Source organism: Cimex lectularius, unplaced genomic scaffold (genome assembly GCF_000648675.2).
Source record: "Cimex lectularius strain Harlan isolate CLEC.00 unplaced genomic scaffold, Clec_2.1 scaffold137, whole genome shotgun sequence".
Lineage (NCBI taxonomy): Eukaryota > Metazoa > Arthropoda > Insecta > Hemiptera > Cimicidae > Cimex > Cimex lectularius.
The window spans coordinates 1,288,597-1,308,365 of NW_019392687.1; the positions used below are offsets into that span (position 1 = coordinate 1,288,597).

General features: G+C 34.6%; 4 protein-coding genes across 14 annotated transcripts in view; 1 reads left to right on the top strand and 3 right to left on the bottom strand.

Annotated features, from left to right (window-relative positions):
- The window catches only part of LOC106664866 (AP-1 complex subunit gamma-1), an 18,711-nt gene extending 13,136 nt beyond the window's left edge, over positions 1-5,575 (bottom strand). For 2 of the 9 annotated variants that reach the window (XM_014390908.2, XM_014390902.2), the window contains exons 1-2: positions 4,828-5,089; positions 4,707-4,766 (exon numbers count right to left, since the gene is read on the bottom strand). Coding sequence is in view for 2 of the 9 variants with exons in the window: in XM_014390901.2 (XP_014246387.1) it covers positions 5,401-5,504 (104 nt within the window). In the remaining 7 variants the exon portion in view is untranslated. Of the gene's footprint in view, positions 1-4,429; positions 4,681-4,706; positions 5,090-5,400 lie in introns of those variants that run through there. The other 7 variants (XM_014390906.2, XM_014390903.2, XM_014390909.2 and 4 more) reach the window with 5 other exon arrangements.
- Positions 5,576-6,954: 1,379 nt separating this feature from the next.
- Positions 6,955-12,281, bottom strand: LOC106664892 (COP9 signalosome complex subunit 5). 3 transcript variants are annotated; one of them, XM_014390955.2, is made up of 6 exons: positions 12,106-12,281; positions 9,431-9,600; positions 9,131-9,365; positions 8,601-8,795; positions 7,222-7,492; positions 6,955-7,142 (listed from the first exon to the last, which is right to left on the bottom strand). In XM_014390955.2, the coding sequence occupies exons 1-6, from the start codon at positions 12,184-12,186 to the stop codon at positions 6,964-6,966; spliced, it is 1,131 nt and encodes a 376-aa protein (XP_014246441.1). In that variant the 5' UTR covers positions 12,187-12,281; the 3' UTR covers positions 6,955-6,963. The 3 variants fall into 3 exon arrangements, with proteins under 3 accessions (XP_014246441.1, XP_014246442.1, XP_014246443.1); XM_014390956.2 differs by having other exon boundaries at positions 7,225-7,492; positions 12,106-12,279; XM_014390957.2 differs by lacking the exon at positions 12,106-12,281 and adding an exon at positions 9,674-9,691.
- Positions 12,282-12,321: 40 nt separating this feature from the next.
- LOC106664891 (RUS1 family protein C16orf58 homolog) lies at positions 12,322-19,437 on the top strand. Its single transcript, XM_014390954.2, has 11 exons — positions 12,322-12,387; positions 14,120-14,241; positions 14,323-14,426; positions 17,193-17,347; positions 17,407-17,567; positions 17,626-17,821; positions 17,876-17,991; positions 18,078-18,277; positions 18,509-18,765; positions 18,831-19,041; positions 19,311-19,437. Exons 3-11 carry the CDS (start codon positions 14,348-14,350, stop codon positions 19,403-19,405), a joined length of 1,470 nt encoding a protein of 489 aa, XP_014246440.1. The 5' UTR covers positions 12,322-12,387; positions 14,120-14,241; positions 14,323-14,347; the 3' UTR covers positions 19,406-19,437.
- LOC106664893 lies at positions 12,699-14,029 on the bottom strand. The gene is made up of 2 exons (XM_014390958.2): positions 13,766-14,029; positions 12,699-13,292 (listed from the first exon to the last, which is right to left on the bottom strand). Exons 1-2 carry the CDS (start codon positions 13,855-13,857, stop codon positions 12,830-12,832), a joined length of 555 nt encoding a protein of 184 aa, XP_014246444.1. The 5' UTR covers positions 13,858-14,029; the 3' UTR covers positions 12,699-12,829.
- Positions 19,438-19,769: the final 332 nt, after the last annotated feature.

The following is a 19,769-nucleotide window of genomic DNA, read 5'->3' on the forward strand; positions in this document are numbered from 1 at the left end:
ATAACAAAAGCAAATGTTACTTTTATGTTTAGCATTTTTTTAACGACTGACAAGTGTGACGGAAATTCTAAACCCGAATAAAAACAAAATGACGTAGTTGACAATTAATGATAACTTCCTTTAAATGTAATTAATGATAAATACAATCAGACAAGTGTTTTTTGATGGGTCTGTAGAAGGCAATTTAATCATTACTTATTGACTCAAGTAACATCTGAGAAAGATCGGTGGCAATCTAAGCTGTATTGAGCTACAATTCTCTATAGGAGGAAATGATTTGAAATAAGCATTCTCGAAAAATAATGCAACTGTTGCAACCGAGGCAAGTAAAAAAAGAAGAAGAAAAAAGAGTTTTTAATGCATTAGGACATTAGGACACTGGTGTAAAGTACAGAACAATGATACAAAGGTGGTTGAAGAGTGCAGTATAAAATTAACCCTGAACTTTTAATCAATCAATCAGTCAAAATAAAACTGATGAGTATACTGATAATCCAATAGTGATATAATGAAAGGAATAGCTTATAGAATATCTATATGACGAGTGATCTGTGACCTCAACCAAAAATTCAATTATATATCCAGATAGTAGTAATAAAAATAAATTATAATTAAATATAATTAATGTTCACTTAAAATATACAATCGCTTTTCAACAAGAAATATCAAATGGTGACATTTCATTTTTTTATATAACTATTGGTGTTGCAGCAAATGCATAAAAGCAAACAAGACTAAAGAAAATTACATATGATTAATTAACTTCAAAAAAATTCTGATTAAATTCTTTGAGTCATTCAGCTCACAATGTATGAAAATAAAATAAAGACTTTTTTTACATGAAAAATGACAGTGGACATTGATAGACAAAAAAGCATTTACCAAAGAAAAGTTGACATCTGGGCAAATGAATAACTTGAGTTATATACAATTATAATAAAATATACAATATAAGCTCTGTACAGGCAATGTATTTACAACTTAGCAAAAGAAAAATGGCCTTTCTATATGACACCAGCCAACAAACCAAAGATAAATTTCAGTAAAATTATTCAGTGCAAGTAAAATTTAATTGTTGAACCATTATTGTCATTCTTTCATTATATATAAATAGAAGGCAAAAACTGACCAGGTAAGTCATAGAAATGGTCATTTAATCCAAGAAATTCCAAAGTTTATGAAAAAACCTAATATTACAAATTGCCTAAAAATGGGCATGGATGATGAATCATAGTAATTAAGAAGCCAAAACATGAACCAAAGTAAGCTGGCACTTATTGGAAAATTAATTATAACTTGTGTTTAATCTAATTAAATTGAAGTATTGAAGTATACAAAAAAAAAAAAAAGCTCTGCACAATCAAATTGTAGCAGCGGAAAGGAAAAAGTTGCCTTTTTATATGGCCAAAAAACCAAACCAGATAAACTTCAGCACAATTTAAAGCAGGGGTTTAAACAAAACGAATCTCAGGTTTTTTTTAAGTAATTTTTGCAATTATAAATGTTTGAAGCGAGCACAAGTGATGTGAAATTGAACTGTTAGATCCATCGTTGCCATTCTTTATATAAATAGAAGGCAACAATTGTCCAGGTAAGTTACAGAAATTTCAGGTGGAAATCTGAGCCATTAATGTGCGTTGTAGAACACATATGGAAAATAAAATTAAAGGAAAGGATATTAGAATTTTTCTGACAGTCAGGCTAGTCTTAGGTCATTACAAAAAGATTTGTCAACCTCAAGAATGGTGGAGTAAACCGTAGATCTTATCAATAGGATCTCTTCCAGGTTTGAGAACAAGTTAACCCTTATTTGGTAATGAAAAGGCAGCCTGGCCAAAGAAAGCTCTAATACTGCGTTCATCGGGCCACAAAAGGTATTACCTCACTCTATGAGCACAGCAAAGGAGAGTATTAATAACTGGGGCATGAAACAATTCCTTAAGGAGTGGAATTTAACCCCCAGAGACAGGCAATTGAAGGAGTTTGTTATGGCGACCAAACCAGCAGAATCGAAATGACTATTCTCTATCTCAAGGAAGGGAATTAGACGGCTGACAGGTATTCTGACAGGACACTGCCCACTGAAAAGACTTCTCCGTAATGGGTATTCTACCAGATCCCTTTTGCCGTTTTTGCGAAACAAAAGAAGAAACGGTAAGGGACTACCTCACAGAGTGTGATAGGTATGCTAGGTCCAGATTTGAAATCTTTGAAGGAGCGGACATATACAATACAGAAATGGGAATTTAATCTAACAAATTCCAGTTTACGCATAAACAGATAATACTGCAAATTGCCTAGAAGTTTACCTAGATAAATTGAAATATAGAAAAAAAACCTGTACAGACAATATATTTACAACTTAGCAAAAGAAAAATGGTCTTTCTTTAACAAAAACAGATAAACTGTAGTACATTTTAAAGCAGCGATTGAAACTAAAAGAATTTCAGGTTTTTTAATATTTTGACATTTATAAATATTTAAAATGAGCACAAGCGAAGTGAAAATGGTCAATATTTAATGAATCCATCAAACTTTTGGATCCATCATTGTCATTATTTTATCATATATAAATCAAAGGTAAAATTTAACCAGGCGAGTTACAAAAAGGAGAATTTTTACAGAAGAAACTCCAAATACATGGAGTACGAGCGATAAAAATTGAAGTGTTGGATCCATCATTGTAATTTTTTTTTTTCATAAATAAAAGAAGAAAATTGACCAGCTGAGTTTTAGAAATCGTAATTGAATTTAAAAAACTTCTCCACAGTAACCAAAATACCAAAACAGATTTGCTTCAAAGGTAATAAAGGACAATTTCTAAGCAGGGAAATAGACAAAAATAATCTCAAATTTTTTGATATTTTGGCAATTAGGAAAGTTAGCACATGTGATCAAGAAAACGGCAAATATTTTATGACAATAATTATCAAACTGTTGGATCATACATAAATAAAAGGCCAAAATTGACCAGATGAGTTATAGAAATAAGAATTTAATTAAGAAATTCCAAGGTTTATGGATATATATATAGGTAATATTAGAAATTGTCTAAAAATGAACATGGATGATAAGTTACAGTAATCAAGAAACCAAAGTAAATTGGCATTTGGAAAATTAATTATTACTTGCATTAAGTCTAGTTAAATTGAAATATACCAAAAAAGCTCTGTTCAGACAATCTGATTATAGCAGTGGAAAAGAAAAAGTTGCCTTTCTATATGGTAAATGACAGTAACCAAAAATCAAGCTTGATAAACTTCAGCACAATTTAAAGCAGGGGTTTAAATTAAAAGAATCTCAGGGTTTTTTTAAATAGAAATTTTGGCAATTATAAGGGTTTGACGTGAGGAAAAGCGATGAGAGATATAACTGTTGGATCCATCATTGACACATAAATAAAAGGCCAAAATTCACCAGGAAAGTCATAGAAATGGTCATTTAATCCAAGAAATTCCAAAGTTTATGGAAAAACATAATGTTACAAATTGCCTAAAAATGTACATGGATGATGACTCAACAGTAATTAAGAAACCAAAGCATGAACCAAAGTAAATTGGCATTTGGGAAAATTAATTGGAACTTGTATTAAATATAATTAAATGAAAGTGTCAAAAAAGCCCTGTACAGACAATCTAATTATAGCAGTGGAAAAGAAAAAGTTGCCTTTCTATATGATAAATGACAGTAACCAAAAAACCAAACCTGATAAAATTCAGCTCAATTTAAAGCAGGGGCTTAAATTAAAAGAATCTCAGGTTTTTGTGGTAAGTAATTGTGGCAACTGAAAGCGTTTGAAGTGAGGACAAGCGATGAGAAATCAAACTGTTGGATCAACCATTGGCACATAAGTAAAAGGCCAAAATTGACCAGGCATGTTATAGAAAAGGAAATTTAATCTAAGAAATTCCAGTTTATAGATAAACAGGTAATATTAAAAATTGCCTAAAATTGAACATGGATGATGACTCATAGTAATCAAGAAACCAAGGCATGAACCAAAGTAAATGACATTTGGGAAAATTAATTATAATTTGTGTTGTCTAATTAAATTGACGAATACAAAACAAGCTCTTTACAGACCATCTAATTATAGCACAGGAAAAGAAAAAGTTGCTTTTTCTATGGTTAATGACAGTAACCAAAGTACCATACCAGTTAAGATTCAAAGAAAATCAAAGAAAAATTAAGTACAATTTTTAACCAGGATTTAGACAAAAATAATCTCAGGTTTTTTAGTATTTTCGCTATTATGAAAGTTTAAAGCGAGCACAAGCGATGAGGAAAATAACAAATATTTTACGAATTCATCAAACTGTTGGATCACACTTGAATAAAAGGCGAAAATTGCTCAGGCGATTTACAGAAAGTGGAATTTCACCAAAGTTAATCCAAAGTCGACGGATAAACGGCCAATATTACAAATTACCTAGCAAAGGAAATGTTTTCTCTCCGAGTTTCGCGACACTCAAGTTGACACGTTTGTGCTACGCAGGCGACACTGATCGGCCTTTTTATCGAAAAAAAATTAGCCTACAAATGAAAATTTGATGGAAATTCCGGTCTTTTGTGGACGATCGGGTTTTCCAATTAAATGTAATGAAAAAACGGGCGTGGAAAATGCCAATCAGATTGTCACCCAATAACCTTAAAATTTTGGCCTTAACTGATATAAAAACAAAACTGGCCGGGCGAGGCAAATTTACCTGTCGATCTTATCCAAAATCCCCTCGTCCTCTCACGCGAAATAGGCTTTGTTTTTGTTTCTATATTGTCAATTTAAAAAAATCAAAATAAGAAAAATAAATTGGAAAAAAAAAGAATTACTCCATGGTCCCTCGAAACGTTTAAGAGTCGGCCGAAGGTGAACTGGCGATTCGAAATACCTGCCACATACACGCACGACCCGGGGCCGAAATCGAATCGCGCCTCCTCGGGAAAAGCTCGGCCCACTTTCACTAAGAAAAAATGGCTAGTTTTCGGCCCGGAAAAAAAAGAAAATTCTTACTGGAAAATTCTGTATTACTACACTATCGGAAAACATTAATACACCAGAGTCAGGTGGAATCTCAGGTGTGTAATTCTAATCACATCCCCAGGTTAGAAAACCCAACCCGCCGATGACGAGGGGAATAACTATAAAAATTACACATAAACAAATTAAATCCACAACATCAATCATTTAAACAAAAAAACGTACAAAATTAAAAATTTAACTTAAAATCGCCACAAAATTACATCATTATTGTAACAATCTGAATCGTCTAGGTCGCAAGATCAAAATTCAACCCGATCGAAACAACAACAAAAAGCACAAATTTAAAAAACCAAAAAAATTACAAAAATTTAAATTTACATCACTATTTTCCACTTTTTTCAAGCGTTACTATGAAGATTTACCTTCTGTTTTGATCTGGGGGAAGAACGGAAAATTCTTCGACTTCCAGGAAGGGCCACATGTTTTGTATCACGTTGATTTTATTTGAAAAACTGGAAAAATCCATGTGGAAATACCAAAAATGACATCTTTTCCGTATAGAATTGATGTCTTTTTTGTTTGTTTTTTAAAATTTTATTTCCACCTTCAATTTTTCTCCTGTTTCTTATCTGAGATAAGAGTAAAATACAAAAGATAAGAGTTTATTATGGATGTGCCTGTTGTTGAGCAAACATAAGATTGCTTGGTTTGGAAAAAACCTACTGAAATTTCTTGACCACTGGAACTTTGAACTTTTATACCTACAAAATTAAAATATAAATCGATAGAAAATTTGATAAAACTACCCAGGCCTTCATTAAAAAAAAAAATAAAAATGTTTAGTTTTAACCAAATCAGATGTTCATTTAAGAAAAAAAAGAAAAAACACCATCTGTCATATCAGCAAATTTACAGTTATAAATTAAATTTTCCATTTTGGTATGTCTATGAAAAGACCACTGCATTGATTTTTTTTGCCATGCCTGAATTTAAGAGATACAAGATAAGAGAGATTCATCTGCCAATAATAGCATACCAATGAACTGAAGATGGCAAGAAATGTCTGAAAGACAAAATGGAAAGATAAAGAGACCGAAATTATCAGAAAAAACTACATTTATTTGGCACGTTCCCTGTAATTTTTGTATCCCTTTACTTGTAATTTTGGCTTGTCAGACACTTTCAGCCTTTCGTCAGCTTTATTTTATGGTTTTGTGTTATTTAGATGCGCCAGGCTTCAAGAGACATATAAAGAGAACTCAATGGACAAAAAATAACACAAAAACCAACCACTGAATATGGCAAAAAGTTGAAACGCCAATAATAACATACCAACAAACACTGAAGATGTGTCTGAAAGACAAAATGGAAAGATAAAAAGACAAAAATGATCAGAAAAACAGACAATTTTCATGACTCATTTCCTGTAATCTTTGTATGCTTTTCCTTATTATCTTGGTCTGACTGACATTTCAACCATTATTCATCTACATTCGGTAATTTTGTGTTATTTAGACATTCTTGGCCTTCAAGATCAGTATTACATATAAAAAGAAAGTACACACAAACACAACTGAAGGTGAAAACAAGTTTAAATGTGTCTGTCAGACGAAAATAGCAATTATAAAAAGATCAAAAGAATCAAACATCAAACTAACCATTTCCTGTAATTTTAGTATACCCTTTCTGGTTTTTTTGGTCTGTGAGACTCTTTCACTGTTCATCCACAAAGACCTCAATAAGAAATCTCAGTTTAAAAAAAAATAGAAGCCTATGGTAGATGATATAAATTTCTGACCAGGCAGAGGTCCATACCAGGAGAAAATGTTAACCTCAGTTTAAAAGATTAAGCAGACAACATAATTAAAAAAATTGATTTATTTTAACAAAATACAGATACACAGAGGAAAGAAAACAACACTTTAATTTTTAGAAAGTACATTTAATAGTTTTTGAATATAGATGAAATGGTAATTAAAAAAAAATTAAGGTTCACATTTATTAGGTTTGATTTGATTAAAAAGCCTGTCTTTGATCATCTGAGCCATTAGTCCGTGAATTATTTCGATTGTGGTTTTGCAACTGTCTTTGGTAGCTTTAAGAAGTTTGTCTTCTGTTCTCTTTTCATGAGGATCTGTTCCACCGAGCACGAAGCCTCCTAGCCCTATAAAAATTAAATCACAGTCAGAATACGTTGAATTCCGATTGAGAAGGTTCTTCGCAGTTTTGTAATAGATACACATTACCTAAAGCCGCTTCGGACTGTTCTAGTTTTTCAGAGAGATCCAATATCTGCCCTGTCGTGTAGTCGGCATTCGTGAGGAGACTGGCGGAGCTCAGCGTGTTAACCCAGTACTTGTTCCAAAGCGAGTCGAGGAGACGGCGGTCGAGAGAGCTCTTGAAATAAGACACTTCCAAAGAGTAATACTGTTTGCAGTGCACTCCGAAATCTTCTATCTTGTTCAAAGGGATTGTCTGATATTCAGAAGGTTCTTCATTCGGCGGCTTGTATCCCTAAATATTTTTAAAAGTTTTTTTATTATGGCTTTATGAAATTTACATATTCCCATAAATGATTACATTTCCCTCCTGAAAAAGTAAAAATACTACTGGCAATGCAAATGGAAGGAATTGGGGCGTCGGTGGCCACAACAGATTGGCATTGACTCGGCACTCATCGCTGTAAGGTAAAGGTCCTGGGTTCAAATCCAGCGGCCCTGCATTCGAACTCAACATACTTACAAATGGGCTTTTTTTTTAAAACACCCTGAGGGTTGATATAAGCTCTGCTGTTGCAAACCCTCATAAAAAAAATAATTGGGAGGCAACAAGGTACAATTTAAGAGAAATAAAAAAATGCCGCTTGGAAATGGCTCTCATCAAACCAAAACAATGGAGATAAGAAACAGCTATGCAGACTCCGAATCAGGCATACAAGACTAACACACGGCTACCTAATCACTAGGGAATACACACAGTATGTAATGAGGAGCTTACAATAAAACGTATATTGACCACCTGTGAATGATACAACCAGGAAAGAAGGTACTACAAGCTGCCTGAATCCCTGTATGATGTTCTAAATGACTCCTTTTTCCAGTTTGTCGAACATACAAAACTTTTAAAAAAAATTGTGGCCATGTAGAGTTGGCCTTGATGTGAGAGGGACTGGGGTGGCTGAAGTGGGGCAGTGTCTGATGGGTGAGCATCTAGGGCACGTTTTCCCCCGGGTAGTTGGAAGGGAGTAGTTCCATAGCGCACTACATGCGGTGTAAATGGTTTTTATCCACATCCATTACAAAACAAAACATCAATAAATGCAAGGGGGGATGATTGCGTTAAAAGCCAAGGTGCTTGCCTGTCTGCCCGTCGGGTGGTTTGAGCCGGTCTGTCCATCATGCACACTGCACATTAGCCAAGGAAAATGATATATAAATATGTAACGTGTTTTTTTTTTTTTTTTTTGAGGGGGGAAGGGTTGTGTGAAAAAAAGAGCCAGGGACGATAGTGGGAACTGAACATTCTACGAGCCGAGAATCCATCGTACTGACCACTCGGCCACTACAGCCTCCCATTTCAATACATCGTTTAATGAACATATGTTAAAAACTTTAGTTTTTACCTTAGGGTACGTTCTGAATGCGCCCAGGCATACTTTTCCAGCTGAAATGGTCCTCACTGGGTCAATTACGATAGCTACAAAAGGTTCTTGGAAATTTTGATTCAGCATCTGAGTGGAAACGTCAATCCCACTCAACCAACAGCCGTAGCCAGGATGACTGTGGTACCAGCCGATCGCATTCTCTAAACGTCCAACCTAAAATTAAAATTATAAAATTTTGTGAGGTCTTCAATGTGAAGAATCAGTCTTTAATATGTCCCAATTAAACTAATCTACTTATTGACCAAATTTCTCTAACAGTTCGGTATTATAAAAATAAAAGTATCACAGTCAAATATTAGCAAAATTTATTATTTTTTTAATCCAAAAGCTGCAAGGAAAGGCTGACTAATATGATCAGAAACTGTTAAGATTCATGTTTATTACCCATCGGACCATAGGAAGAAATCTCATGAGTGAAAGTAGTTGGATATCTTGTACAGATTTGAATAATCGTTATGTCATGCCAGAAAAGAAAAAACAGAACATACTTGCTTAGCTGATTCTATGTAAGCTGTCATATATTCGTAGGCTTGAGCTTGAGCGTTGACTCTCGTTTCGGTACCCTCGACCGGGAGAGCAAAAGAATCCATTACAAGCATCGTGTTGGCATCGACTTTCCCAAGTAGAAGGCCCATGACCTCCAACGTTCCTCCAGATCTGGCGTGCATCACCATCTTCAATAGAGCCAGTGCTGAGATTTTTATATCGGTGAAAAAATGCGGACTTGAAACAAAACAAACGTAAAAGTTAGAACGGGAATGACAGAGATACGGATGGATTCGACTCACTCCTTTTCCCAAGGTTTCGCGTTGAGGATGTCCTGCTGCTGCTTTCTGTCATATCGGTATATCTCGTCCACTGTGCTTATGGTTTCTATGTTGTTGGACATTTCCCAAGTCTTCTGGGCCATGGAATATTGGTTCTCGTTCGAACTCGATGCCATGATAGATTGTTCGGCCTAAAATAACAATTTCATCAGTCGGAGGAACTTGAATTCTCTAATTTCCCAGTCAAATGGGAAGTGTACTTTCTTTCGTCCTCCTTTAAACCTCCCCTTCGAGGTTTGACTTGTATGCCGCAGCCTATGGAACATTCATGTACTACCCTTACAACCAAAACGACCAATTGGTGAGCCAATTAAATCACGATAAAGCAATTTTATTTTTAAAAAAATTAATTAAACGCAAAACTATTAATAATGTAAAGTGAAAATATTTGAAAAATTAAAAAATACTTTACCTAGTTTTAAAAAATATCTAAATTAAAGAAAAAAACACCATATTTATTTCATGTCTATTTTTTAAAATTTATGATAGATAATTTGTTAATAAAATTTTTTCTTAGGGTCAACGTCAAAGAAAACGTTACTAAAAATTTAGCATCAATTAAAAAGCTCAACTTTGACAGATCACAAGTGGACATAGACAATAGAGACATTTGGAAAAAAGGTGACCCCAAGTTTCAAAAAGGGGCCCTAATATGGTACACAGATGGATGGAAGATGGAACAGGGAGTAGGTGTAGGGATAAAAAGGCCCTAGCGAAGCCCCTTGGACTCACCCCAACCTTTTGTCCAAGCTGAAGTCCAATACAACTATGTGCACATGAGTTAATAGAAAAAAATGTAAAACATGTACAGATATACCTACTCTCAGACAACCAGGCAGTCATAAAGGCAATAAATGAATGCTTTCAGCTCCAAACATGTCTGGGAATGCCTAAACTCCTAATGACTCTGGGAAAGAAGTCCATGCAGTACACTATGTGTACATGAGATAATACAGAAAAATATGAAAGGTGCATATGTATATATATATATATATATATATATATATATATATATATATACTCTCAGACAACTAGGCAGTCATAAAGGCACTAAATGCATATGCTTTCAACATCAGACTTGTCTGGGAATGCCTAAACTGCCTAATGACTCTGAAAAAGAAGTCCATGCAATAGAACCATGTGCACAACAGAAATATATGAAAGGTGCACAGATATTCCTACTCTCGGACAATCAGACATACATAAAAGCACTAAGTGCGTATGCTTTCAACATCAAACTTGTCTGGAATGCCTAAACTGCCTAATGACTCTGGGAAAGAAGTCCATGCAGTATAACTATGTGCACATGAGTTAATACAAAAAATATGAAAGGTGCACAGATATACCTACTCCCAGACAACCAGGCAGCCCATAAAGGAACTAAGTGCATGTGATTTCAACTCCAAACTTGTCTACCTAATGACTTGGGGAAAGTAAAACAAGATTACCTTAAAGTGGGTTCCTCGACTTGAAGGCTTTAGAAGGAAATGGACAGGCTGACCAACTAGATAAAAGAGGAGCAACCCTCTCAACCATGGGACCAGAACTACAACTAAGTACTCTGAGGGGGCTTAAGTTGGAAAAATGGATTAAGAAAGAAAAACAACACTCGACAAATACCCCAGATATGAGGCAAGCTAAGACATTTATAAACATCTCAAAATGGAAGCTGAAAGAACTCCTCTCCCTCAGCAGGCAGGATTTGGGAAAAATTGGAGGCTTCTACACTAGCCACTGCTCTCTTAACTATCACCTTAAGAAGATGGGCAAGGCTGAGACGGAAACATGTCTACTCTGCTAGGAGGAATCAGAACCATTGGTGCATATCCTTGCGAATGTAAAAATAGCCAATTCAGAAGGATATTTCTCACACCCAAGATCCACTAAGAAGCACCAACAAAAGAGCTCAGTTTTATAAGGAATAACATACTTTCCAATGTACAGGGGTTTATAAGTTATACGGGTTCCACAATAGGCCTGTTTAGGTAGCAGTGGAGGAAAGAATTGTATTCTGCATCAACCCCACACAAACCCTTAATAAAGTCAATTAATTTGACCAAAATATTTGAAAACTACATAAAAAAAGGAATGATGTCTGCGAGGTAATAAATGTTCTGCTCTGTCATCCTGATCTTGCCTGCCAGACTTTTTTATTTATAATTATTCAGATATCGTGAGATGGTCTGGTGTGATGTAGGTTTTTCTGAAACCTACATCACACCAGACCGCATCTCAAGATATCTGAATAATTATAGATTAACGGTCACTAATCTCTACACACTTTTTTATTTATTTTGGCATTGCTGTTAATTTGTTGAAACAAGGTGAAATTCTGTAATAGGTCTGACAGGCAAAAAGGATGATCGGTGATGATGAAGCAATTTATATACACTAAAGTGTAAGATTAACGTAAATGGCTTTTCCCCATTACAAATTCAATTTAAACTTTTACATGTTAACAACATGAATTATTAATTCGAGAATAAGAATAATACCAAAATTAATCGTGGGATTTAAATTTATTATAAACATTATTAGAAGACAAATTTTCATAACTGTAAATAGTATTTTTCAGTAGTCACAAGGGTTATAACAAAGTAAAAAAAAATATAAAACATTAAAAAAATAATAATTACTGCATAACTGGTACTGGGCTGAGGATTCAAGTACAGGTCGCATGGAAATTCTTCGTCAAAATCGTACATAAAGATATTCATTGTTCAATTTTTAATTAAGGCAAATAAATGTATTGAGATCGTTATGAAGAAAGTACAAACAGGATTTTTCACAAGCAAGAGAACTGTTTAGTACATCGAATAAACATTGTGTTGTACTTTGACCGTTAAAATCTGTTTTTGTTTACTATCAGGCAAAACAGTTAATTCGTGATTCGGCATGAGGACCTTTTCAGATTCCAGGTGAGTTTAATTATTTCTAATATAATTATATCGAGATTAATTGCATTTTGTCTTTTTAAAAGTATGAGCAAATTGTCTCTATATTGGATTTGTTTTTAAATCTTATTTTAAGTAAAATTTTATATGTTTATAAATATCTGTTGTGTAGAATCTTTGTGTAAATACGGTCTGGAAATGTAAAATTCATTATTTTTAGTTTTTTTCCATGCGAGCTATACATTGATAAAACTATAATATAATAAGAAGGCAACTGTAAAATGACAAGAAAATTTTATTTACATTATTAAAAGATTTACAATATATTTATTAAAACGTATTTAAATATAAACCACGATAAAAATTTGTTTCTGATTTTACATAGTTGTAATAGCTTAGTATAAAATGAAATAAGTTAATTTGATAAAATTTGAATATGATACAGTTCACATTTATCACAATAAATTCATTTCCCACATTTTTCTTTTTGCTGTTTGTACAAATTCATAACTTTTTTGCTTGGTATAAGTCCTCTAGTGAGGCCAAGGCGTTTTTTCTTTTTCTGAGGCTCGTCCTCATCGTCGCTGTCCTTGGACCTACTCAGGTCTTGGTTTTCATCTATGAACCCTTGGTTGTGGTTGTTGTGGTTACTGTTGTCTTTATGCTCCTGCGTAACAGCTGCCTGACCGTTATCAACATTATGAGCAAATTTGCATTTCTTCCCGAATCGGCAGTTCCCTTTCTTGAACATGTAGCAGACCTTTTTCGTCATCTTTTCATCTTTTTGGGGCACCATTTTGACATGCTTTTCCAGGACGGCATACTGCGCTATTTCGGCTTCTAGGAAAGGGTTGACAAATACGGAGTTCTTTATTTTGTCAGAAAAAGCTGGTGGGGGCAGCCGGGCTGTCGATTCTTCGGAATCAGCGCTGTAATGGCACAATAAAAAACAAATTAATTATTTATTATTATTGGACTTTTGTTTAGGTATGTTTATGTCACAGATGACTTGATTTTCGCTGTTGCTTCTATAAAAAAGGCCAAGATTTATTTAAGCAATCTCCTCAACCTGGAACTTTCTATTAGTGAGTGTCTGAGCACTGACAGTCCAGCCTTTCTCTTTTATACTTGTAAAATTGCCTGTCATTGTGACAGAGTGCTAAAATTTAAACTAGCTTTTGGATAACTGGATGACAAGATTGATTGATAAAACAACCTTTCATTTTTAAATAGAATTGAAATATGTAATCCCATGATGGATGATGGTGAACTTTTAGGTTGGTTGATGTTGGTATCAATGATTTTCTTTAATTCACAAATGAAGCAATTGGGACCAATTTTCTTTATTGGACGTCCAATAAAGATTTATGATAAAGTAAATATGGAAAAGAAATGTGTATACCATTCTTTGAAATTTTCCGTCTCAGTGTCGGAATCATCGCTGTGGCTCGACTCTTGACTGGATTCTCCATAATCAGCCACCAAAGACGCCATCCTTTACAACCCGGTCGGCATTTTCTTCAAAAAAACCAAAAAACCCCTGGACTATAATTCTGCACAGGCGAAACTCGGCGGATCCGGTAGAAATTTCGCTGCGGAGTTTCTTTTCCCCGGGAGAAAACAAAAATAAAAACAACAGGAAGGGCTTGGACAAGCGGGGGAGGATAACCTCAAAGCGACATTACAACCTCCCACATCCGCCATTGGTTCCCCCCTCCAACTCTAATCAAAGCCCTTATCAGAATTGAAATTTTAGTTGACAGTTTGACACATTCATTCAAGTTCCATCCATCTCTAGTCCCGTGTGGCAAGCCGTTCTACCCAGTGAACTTAAATTCTACCACAGTCGGCGAAGAGTAATGATCAGTAGTGACAATCGTAAGTACATTAAAATAAAATTCTTTAAACAAGTCATAAAACAAATTAACTCGTTAAATATACCGTTTTTCTTCTCCACAGGTAGGCCACGTAGATAGACACAAACATGAAATTAAATTATCCAATATTGATAACAGAAACTGAACAAGGCTCTGAAGGTGAATTCGTCTACGTCCAATCTCAAGGTGCTTTCACATTTTTAAATAATTATAAACCTGATTTAATAGTTCCTAACATTTTTTTCTCTGGCTATGCTGTCCTACTTATTATCAAATATTCCTGATCCTTCAGGCTATTAACATCATATAAACGTGTATTTTGATCTTTATCAATTATCTTGGTCTGCCTATGGCTGAGTTGGTCTTTCAGACGCATGAACCATCTTCACTGTGTTTCCTGTACGTCGTTTAATTAGAAAGAGAAAGGTTTTAAGTGTTCGACCAATTTTTTACTCATGGTACAGTCTTGATGAAAAAGCAAATTCAGTTGTTACTATCAAGCTTTTGACCTATTTTACGGTCATGATCACTGCAAAGGGGATAGGAATAAAAGGTAGCCACAAGGCCTTCTACACTTCGACCTGAGTAGATGTATTTTAACTCTCCTGTTTTTTATAACTCATTGGCAAGCTTCAGGTTGTTAATCAACTGCCATAACCTTGCTAGCGGCTTCTTAGGGCAGGATCTTGTGGCTTTATTTTGTCCTATTTGAAAGAATCTGCACCTACATAGACGTTCACAAAAACATAAAATTCTGCGGTCTCCTCGTCTTCTTGGCACTAACTACACATGTTTCTTCTGTCGGTGCATGGGCTTTCATAATGGCAGTACCCCGTCAGGAGTACAACCAAAATCGTGGTTTGGTTGCAGTTGCCTTACAGCAGAGTTGGGCAAAAACTAACTAATTCTTAATCATGATTGAATTAGTTTGATTTTGCCCAACTCTGGCTACAATGACCAACTTACCAAAATCCAACCGACTCCGGATAAAAATTTTGAGATGAGAGTCGTGCTCAGGGCCAACCTTCAAAAATTGTTATCATAAACGAAAACCAAATTTACATAATTATTCTACTTGTCTATTTTATTACAATCAAGACCCCTAGATGGTGTATTTTCCAAATAATGTAGAAATCTCTCGTTTTAAGTGGAATAAATTTTAATTCAAAGAAATATTTTTTCCATTGATCGGTTATGTAAACATATTTACTTTTCAAAGCGTAGCTTGTTATAGGATTTTTTTATTTTATTATATTATTATTATCATTATCATTATTTTTTGACTTTTCATAACGACGGAGTTTTACTTATAATTGGAAGATTGATTTTTGTTAAATAAGGTGTTGAAGGATTTTCGTTTTGATGAAATAAATTTCTGTTAGAAAATTTTTTAAAAGTGATGAAGTGTATTATTCATTTTTTGAGCACCCATTTGAACATGATTTATCGAAATTTAGTCATGACTAACTATATTGTGACTAAATTAGTCATGCCTCGTATTTAATTACTAGTCATGACTAATTTAGCCATCAATCACATATGGCGACTAAATTAGTCATGCCTCGTATTTAATTACTAGTCATGACTAACAGTCTGAGTGATCAATCATTAATCATTAGACATGACTAATTTTTGCCCAACACTGCCTTACAGTAATTCCTTTGTACGTTTTGTGGATGGCCCATCTATGAACCTCTTCGCATGCCTCATACCTGTGGTATTCTTCCACCAGGTTTTGGACTCATTAAGGATCCATTTTGAGATGTATCCTCTTTTGAGACTAGGTGTTAGGCCATAGTAGGGGTTCAGGACCTAGAGAGTCCATGTTGGCTCCTTCTTTGGCCGTCATGTCAAATTTTCATTGTCTCTCTCTCCTAAAAGCCCAGGGTGTCGATGCCTTCATTCAGGTCCAAAAACTCCTTTGCCTTCACCTCTCATCAGGCTAGGGCCTTTAGTGTTGCCTGTCAGAGAAGATGGCCATCTTCTGGGAAAGTATTCCTAGCTTTTCTATTTCCCTGTCAAAGTTTCCCTTTAGCCTATTCTTCCTGTTCTGGTATCAGTACCTTGTACTGTTTAGTAAAATTGTATTTTGGAGTAGTGACATTGGTTGGCATGCCTGCATCTCCTTCCTCAATTTCAATTGTTGAGAGAGCCCAACACTACACACAATAATGACACATCTACAAACAAAACAAACACTTTGAGCCCTGAAGATGATATCAATAATGATCGAAATGTTGGCACAATAAAGAAAATGTTTTACTAAAACTACATCACATCGGACTGTATTTCACGATCTCCAAATAAACAAGATTAATTTAAAAAAACTACTTTTGGCATTCGAGTTGTTTAGGGTGATGGCGAAACATTAAATACTCCATTACCACTTGTGTGAATTGTATGTAAATAAGAAAGTTTGATTTAAGAATAAGTGGCAGTAGCACAGCATAGGTATCGATATCACCAGAGCTTAATTTCAGTGGGCAGGACAAACCATGCATACCAAAGGTCTTATTTCCTGACTAATAACACAATTTGTCATCGCTTGCGATAAGAACATTAAATTCATTTCTCCAAATCGAGAACTACCTTGGTATTGGCTATTTATAAACCTAGATTTTATTATCAATTCCAATTTGTATTGCTCAGCTTAGTAAAGAATGATTACCCATTTTAATTTGAGCTATCAGCAATTTTATCGCAGCTGTGAAAAAATATTTATGATAAAGCACTTTAATATTAAATTTTTAGACTCTGGTATGTTTATTGAATGACATTATATAGGCTAATATAATATTTTTTTCATCCTGTTTTAATAACATTTTTCAATTAATTCTTTACCTTAAATAAAAATTAATTATTAAATTATTACGCATAGAATCCCAGAATTTTGGCATTTTGTATTTCAGTAAACTATACTATATGTTCATTTATTGGGATTTTATGTTTTAGGAAAAAATGAATTACTTAAATTAAATGCATCCCTCAAGGCTAAGAAAAGTTTTTCAAGGGTAGTAAGCATTTTTAAAGACATTTTCCTCCCTCGGGGCTATCCAGATAGTGTTAGCAAAGACTACGTAAATTATCAGATATGGGATACACTCCAGGTACTTAACATAATGTACAACATAAAGAAAAAGTTGTTAACTATTGTTTATTTTGTCAGGCGTGCTGCAGTACAATAACAGGGACTTTAGCAACAAAAGCTGTATTGCAGGGAATCGGTGTTGGTGACAGCACGGCAAATTCGACAAGTGCTGCGGTAACATGGGTGTTGAAAGATGGTATCGGTCTGTTGGCGAAGATCGCCTTTGCATGGGGCATAGGGTAATATTTTATATATCAATAAGACGTCAAGAAACAATTGATTGAAAACTGATGTTAGCTCAGGGCTTGATGGAGAGTGCAAAAAATGGAGGATGTTTGCAGATATTTTAAACGACACGGCCATTTTCACAGAGTTGATTTTCATGACGCTTTACACAGAATATGCGTTTTACATTTTGTGCTTTTCAACATCCCTGAAAGGTCTGGTCGGCGTAGCAGGTGGGGCAACCCGTGCAGCTATAACGCAGCATCAGGTCGGTTTCGAGAAATGTTCATAAGCGAGTTTTTATTGTTAATGTACGTTTCAGGCAGTGAAAGAAAATATGGCCGACGTTTCTGCGAAAGATGGTAGCCAAGAAACTTGTGTCAATCTTTTGACTTCCCTAATGGGAGTCGGGCTGCTATCATATTTTGGTGATAATAGGTACTTGAAAAAAATTCAAATAAATTAGATTTAATAAAAAAAAAAAAAAAATATATATATATATATATCTTAATATGTTGTTTTAGTGCACTGTGGTATCTGTTTGTCATTTTGACATATTTCCACCTGTATTGCAATTATAAGGCTGTGAAAGCACTGAACTTCAATTTTTTCAACAATGAACGTCTTGTTATTTTCTTGAAGAACTATTTCTTGTCTGATATTGCTCTTCCTCCGCAAGAAGTCAATGAAAGGGAATCTGTTTTACTTGGAGCCGGAGAATCAGGTACTCTCACTCTTTCATTAATCTCTCATCTCTCTCTCTCTCTCTCTCTCTCTCTCTCTCTCTCTCTCTCTCTCTCTCACTCACTCACTCACTCACTCTCAACACACTTAAACTCTCCCATAATGGAACTAATTTGGTTGAATATGATGACTCTGGGTGGTTCTCCTCAGTCTTTAGGGTATTTATACTTTTCCTTATTGTATTTACATATTATTTTTATTATTATTTTAGATAGTAGCATTTGTGGCCATAAAATCAAAATAGGGTGTTCATTGGATAAAATAACAAGCAAGAAACTCTTGCTGCCTTTACAAATCCAGTTCCTTGCCCATTTGTACAAGAAAAGAAAGTACATGATTGTCCTATGTGAAAACCAGAACACCATCTATGTATTTCTTGATACTACCATAACATCTAAGGACGTTCTAGAGGCATATTTCCACGCCGTTATCCTTGGGATTGGTGTATCGTATATAAAAAACAGTACTGTAAGTTTTAACAGTTTTCCTTACGATTCTTTCAAATCTCTATTTTTTATCAATTTTTTTTTTAGTTCCTGCCAACAAAGAAATTTGTGAAAGGTGACAAATTCAAACAATTTCCTTCCCAGTCGAAAATGCTGAACAGCTTGTACGAATCGCTGAGTTCGAAACAGATCCAGTACCTGATGGACAAACAAGGCATCGATATTTCTGTACTGATGACAATTGATAATTTCGCTACACAACATGCGACTGACTGTTTTCAAAACGCTGCTATGATGGGTAAGTACGGTGATGTAATAAATATAAAGGGGACTGTTGTGGCCAAGTGTGTGACTCATATTTGCCATGCTTGTGATTCTGGTTTCGAATCCCGCCATAGCCCATGGTTTTTTTAAATGGATTATAGTATGAAAAATGAATAAAGTGGTTTGATCCCTTGTCCATCCAATGTGGACGATAAGTCCTCCTGTATGACAGGAATTACTTTACTTTAATTTTAATAAACATTATACAACTACATATTTTGTAATTTTTAAATTTTTTTTAAGGATGGGACATTGAGAAAAATTTACTCAAAGTCGACAACTGGAGAGCTTACTGGGGAGATCAGAGATCAGCAAATGAAAATCCAAAAGACTTGTAATTTTTGAATAAATTTTTTTTACCATTTTTTGATTCATGCTGTTTGAATTTATTTGAAATCATTTATCTTATGAAGGGCAGTCAAAACAGATGAGCATTTCAAATTGTGGATACATTGCTGATTGTACACAGTGGTTACTTGCCATCTGAAACGATCTCCTTACTCACAAGCGGTATCAAATCTTGAATTCGATTGAAAAATATTCTCCAGGTTTTATCATCTTCAAATGTATATAAGCAAGGTCAGGTGTAATGTTGAAAGCGCTGTCAGATTATTTAAGTTAACTAGATAAAAATACAGATCTGTGTGAAAATTTTTATGGACAAACCGTCAATGTAGATTCCACAAAGGAAGATCAACAAGA

What these genes read in the sequence shown, in the direction of transcription:
- LOC106664893 (XM_014390958.2), bottom strand. Translation starts at nt 13,857, where the DNA reads ATGGCGTCTTTGGTGGCTGATTATGGAGAATCCAGTCAAGAGTCGAGC. An exon ending in ACGGAAAATTTCAAAGAATG is followed by an intron (nt 13,293 to 13,765) that starts GTATACACATTT and finishes GTGCCATTACAG; the next exon opens with CGCTGATTCCGAAGAATCGA.
- LOC106664892 (XM_014390955.2), bottom strand. Translation starts at nt 12,186, where the DNA reads ATGAATATCTTTATGTACGATTTTGACGAAGAATTTCCATGCGACCTG. An exon ending in AGCCCAGTACCAGTTATGCA is followed by an intron (nt 9,601 to 12,105) that starts GTAATTATTATT and finishes TTGTTATTTTAG; the next exon opens with GCCGAACAATCTATCATGGC. An exon ending in ACATAGAATCAGCTAAGCAA is followed by an intron (nt 8,796 to 9,130) that starts GTATGTTCTGTT and finishes TTTTAATTTTAG; the next exon opens with GTTGGACGTTTAGAGAATGC.
- LOC106664891 (XM_014390954.2), top strand. Translation starts at nt 14,348, where the DNA reads ATGAAATTAAATTATCCAATATTGATAACAGAAACTGAACAAGGCTCT. An exon ending in GCCTTTGCATGGGGCATAGG is followed by an intron (nt 17,568 to 17,625) that starts GTAATATTTTAT and finishes AACTGATGTTAG; the next exon opens with CTCAGGGCTTGATGGAGAGT. An exon ending in ACTTGGAGCCGGAGAATCAG is followed by an intron (nt 18,278 to 18,508) that starts GTACTCTCACTC and finishes TTATTATTTTAG; the next exon opens with ATAGTAGCATTTGTGGCCAT.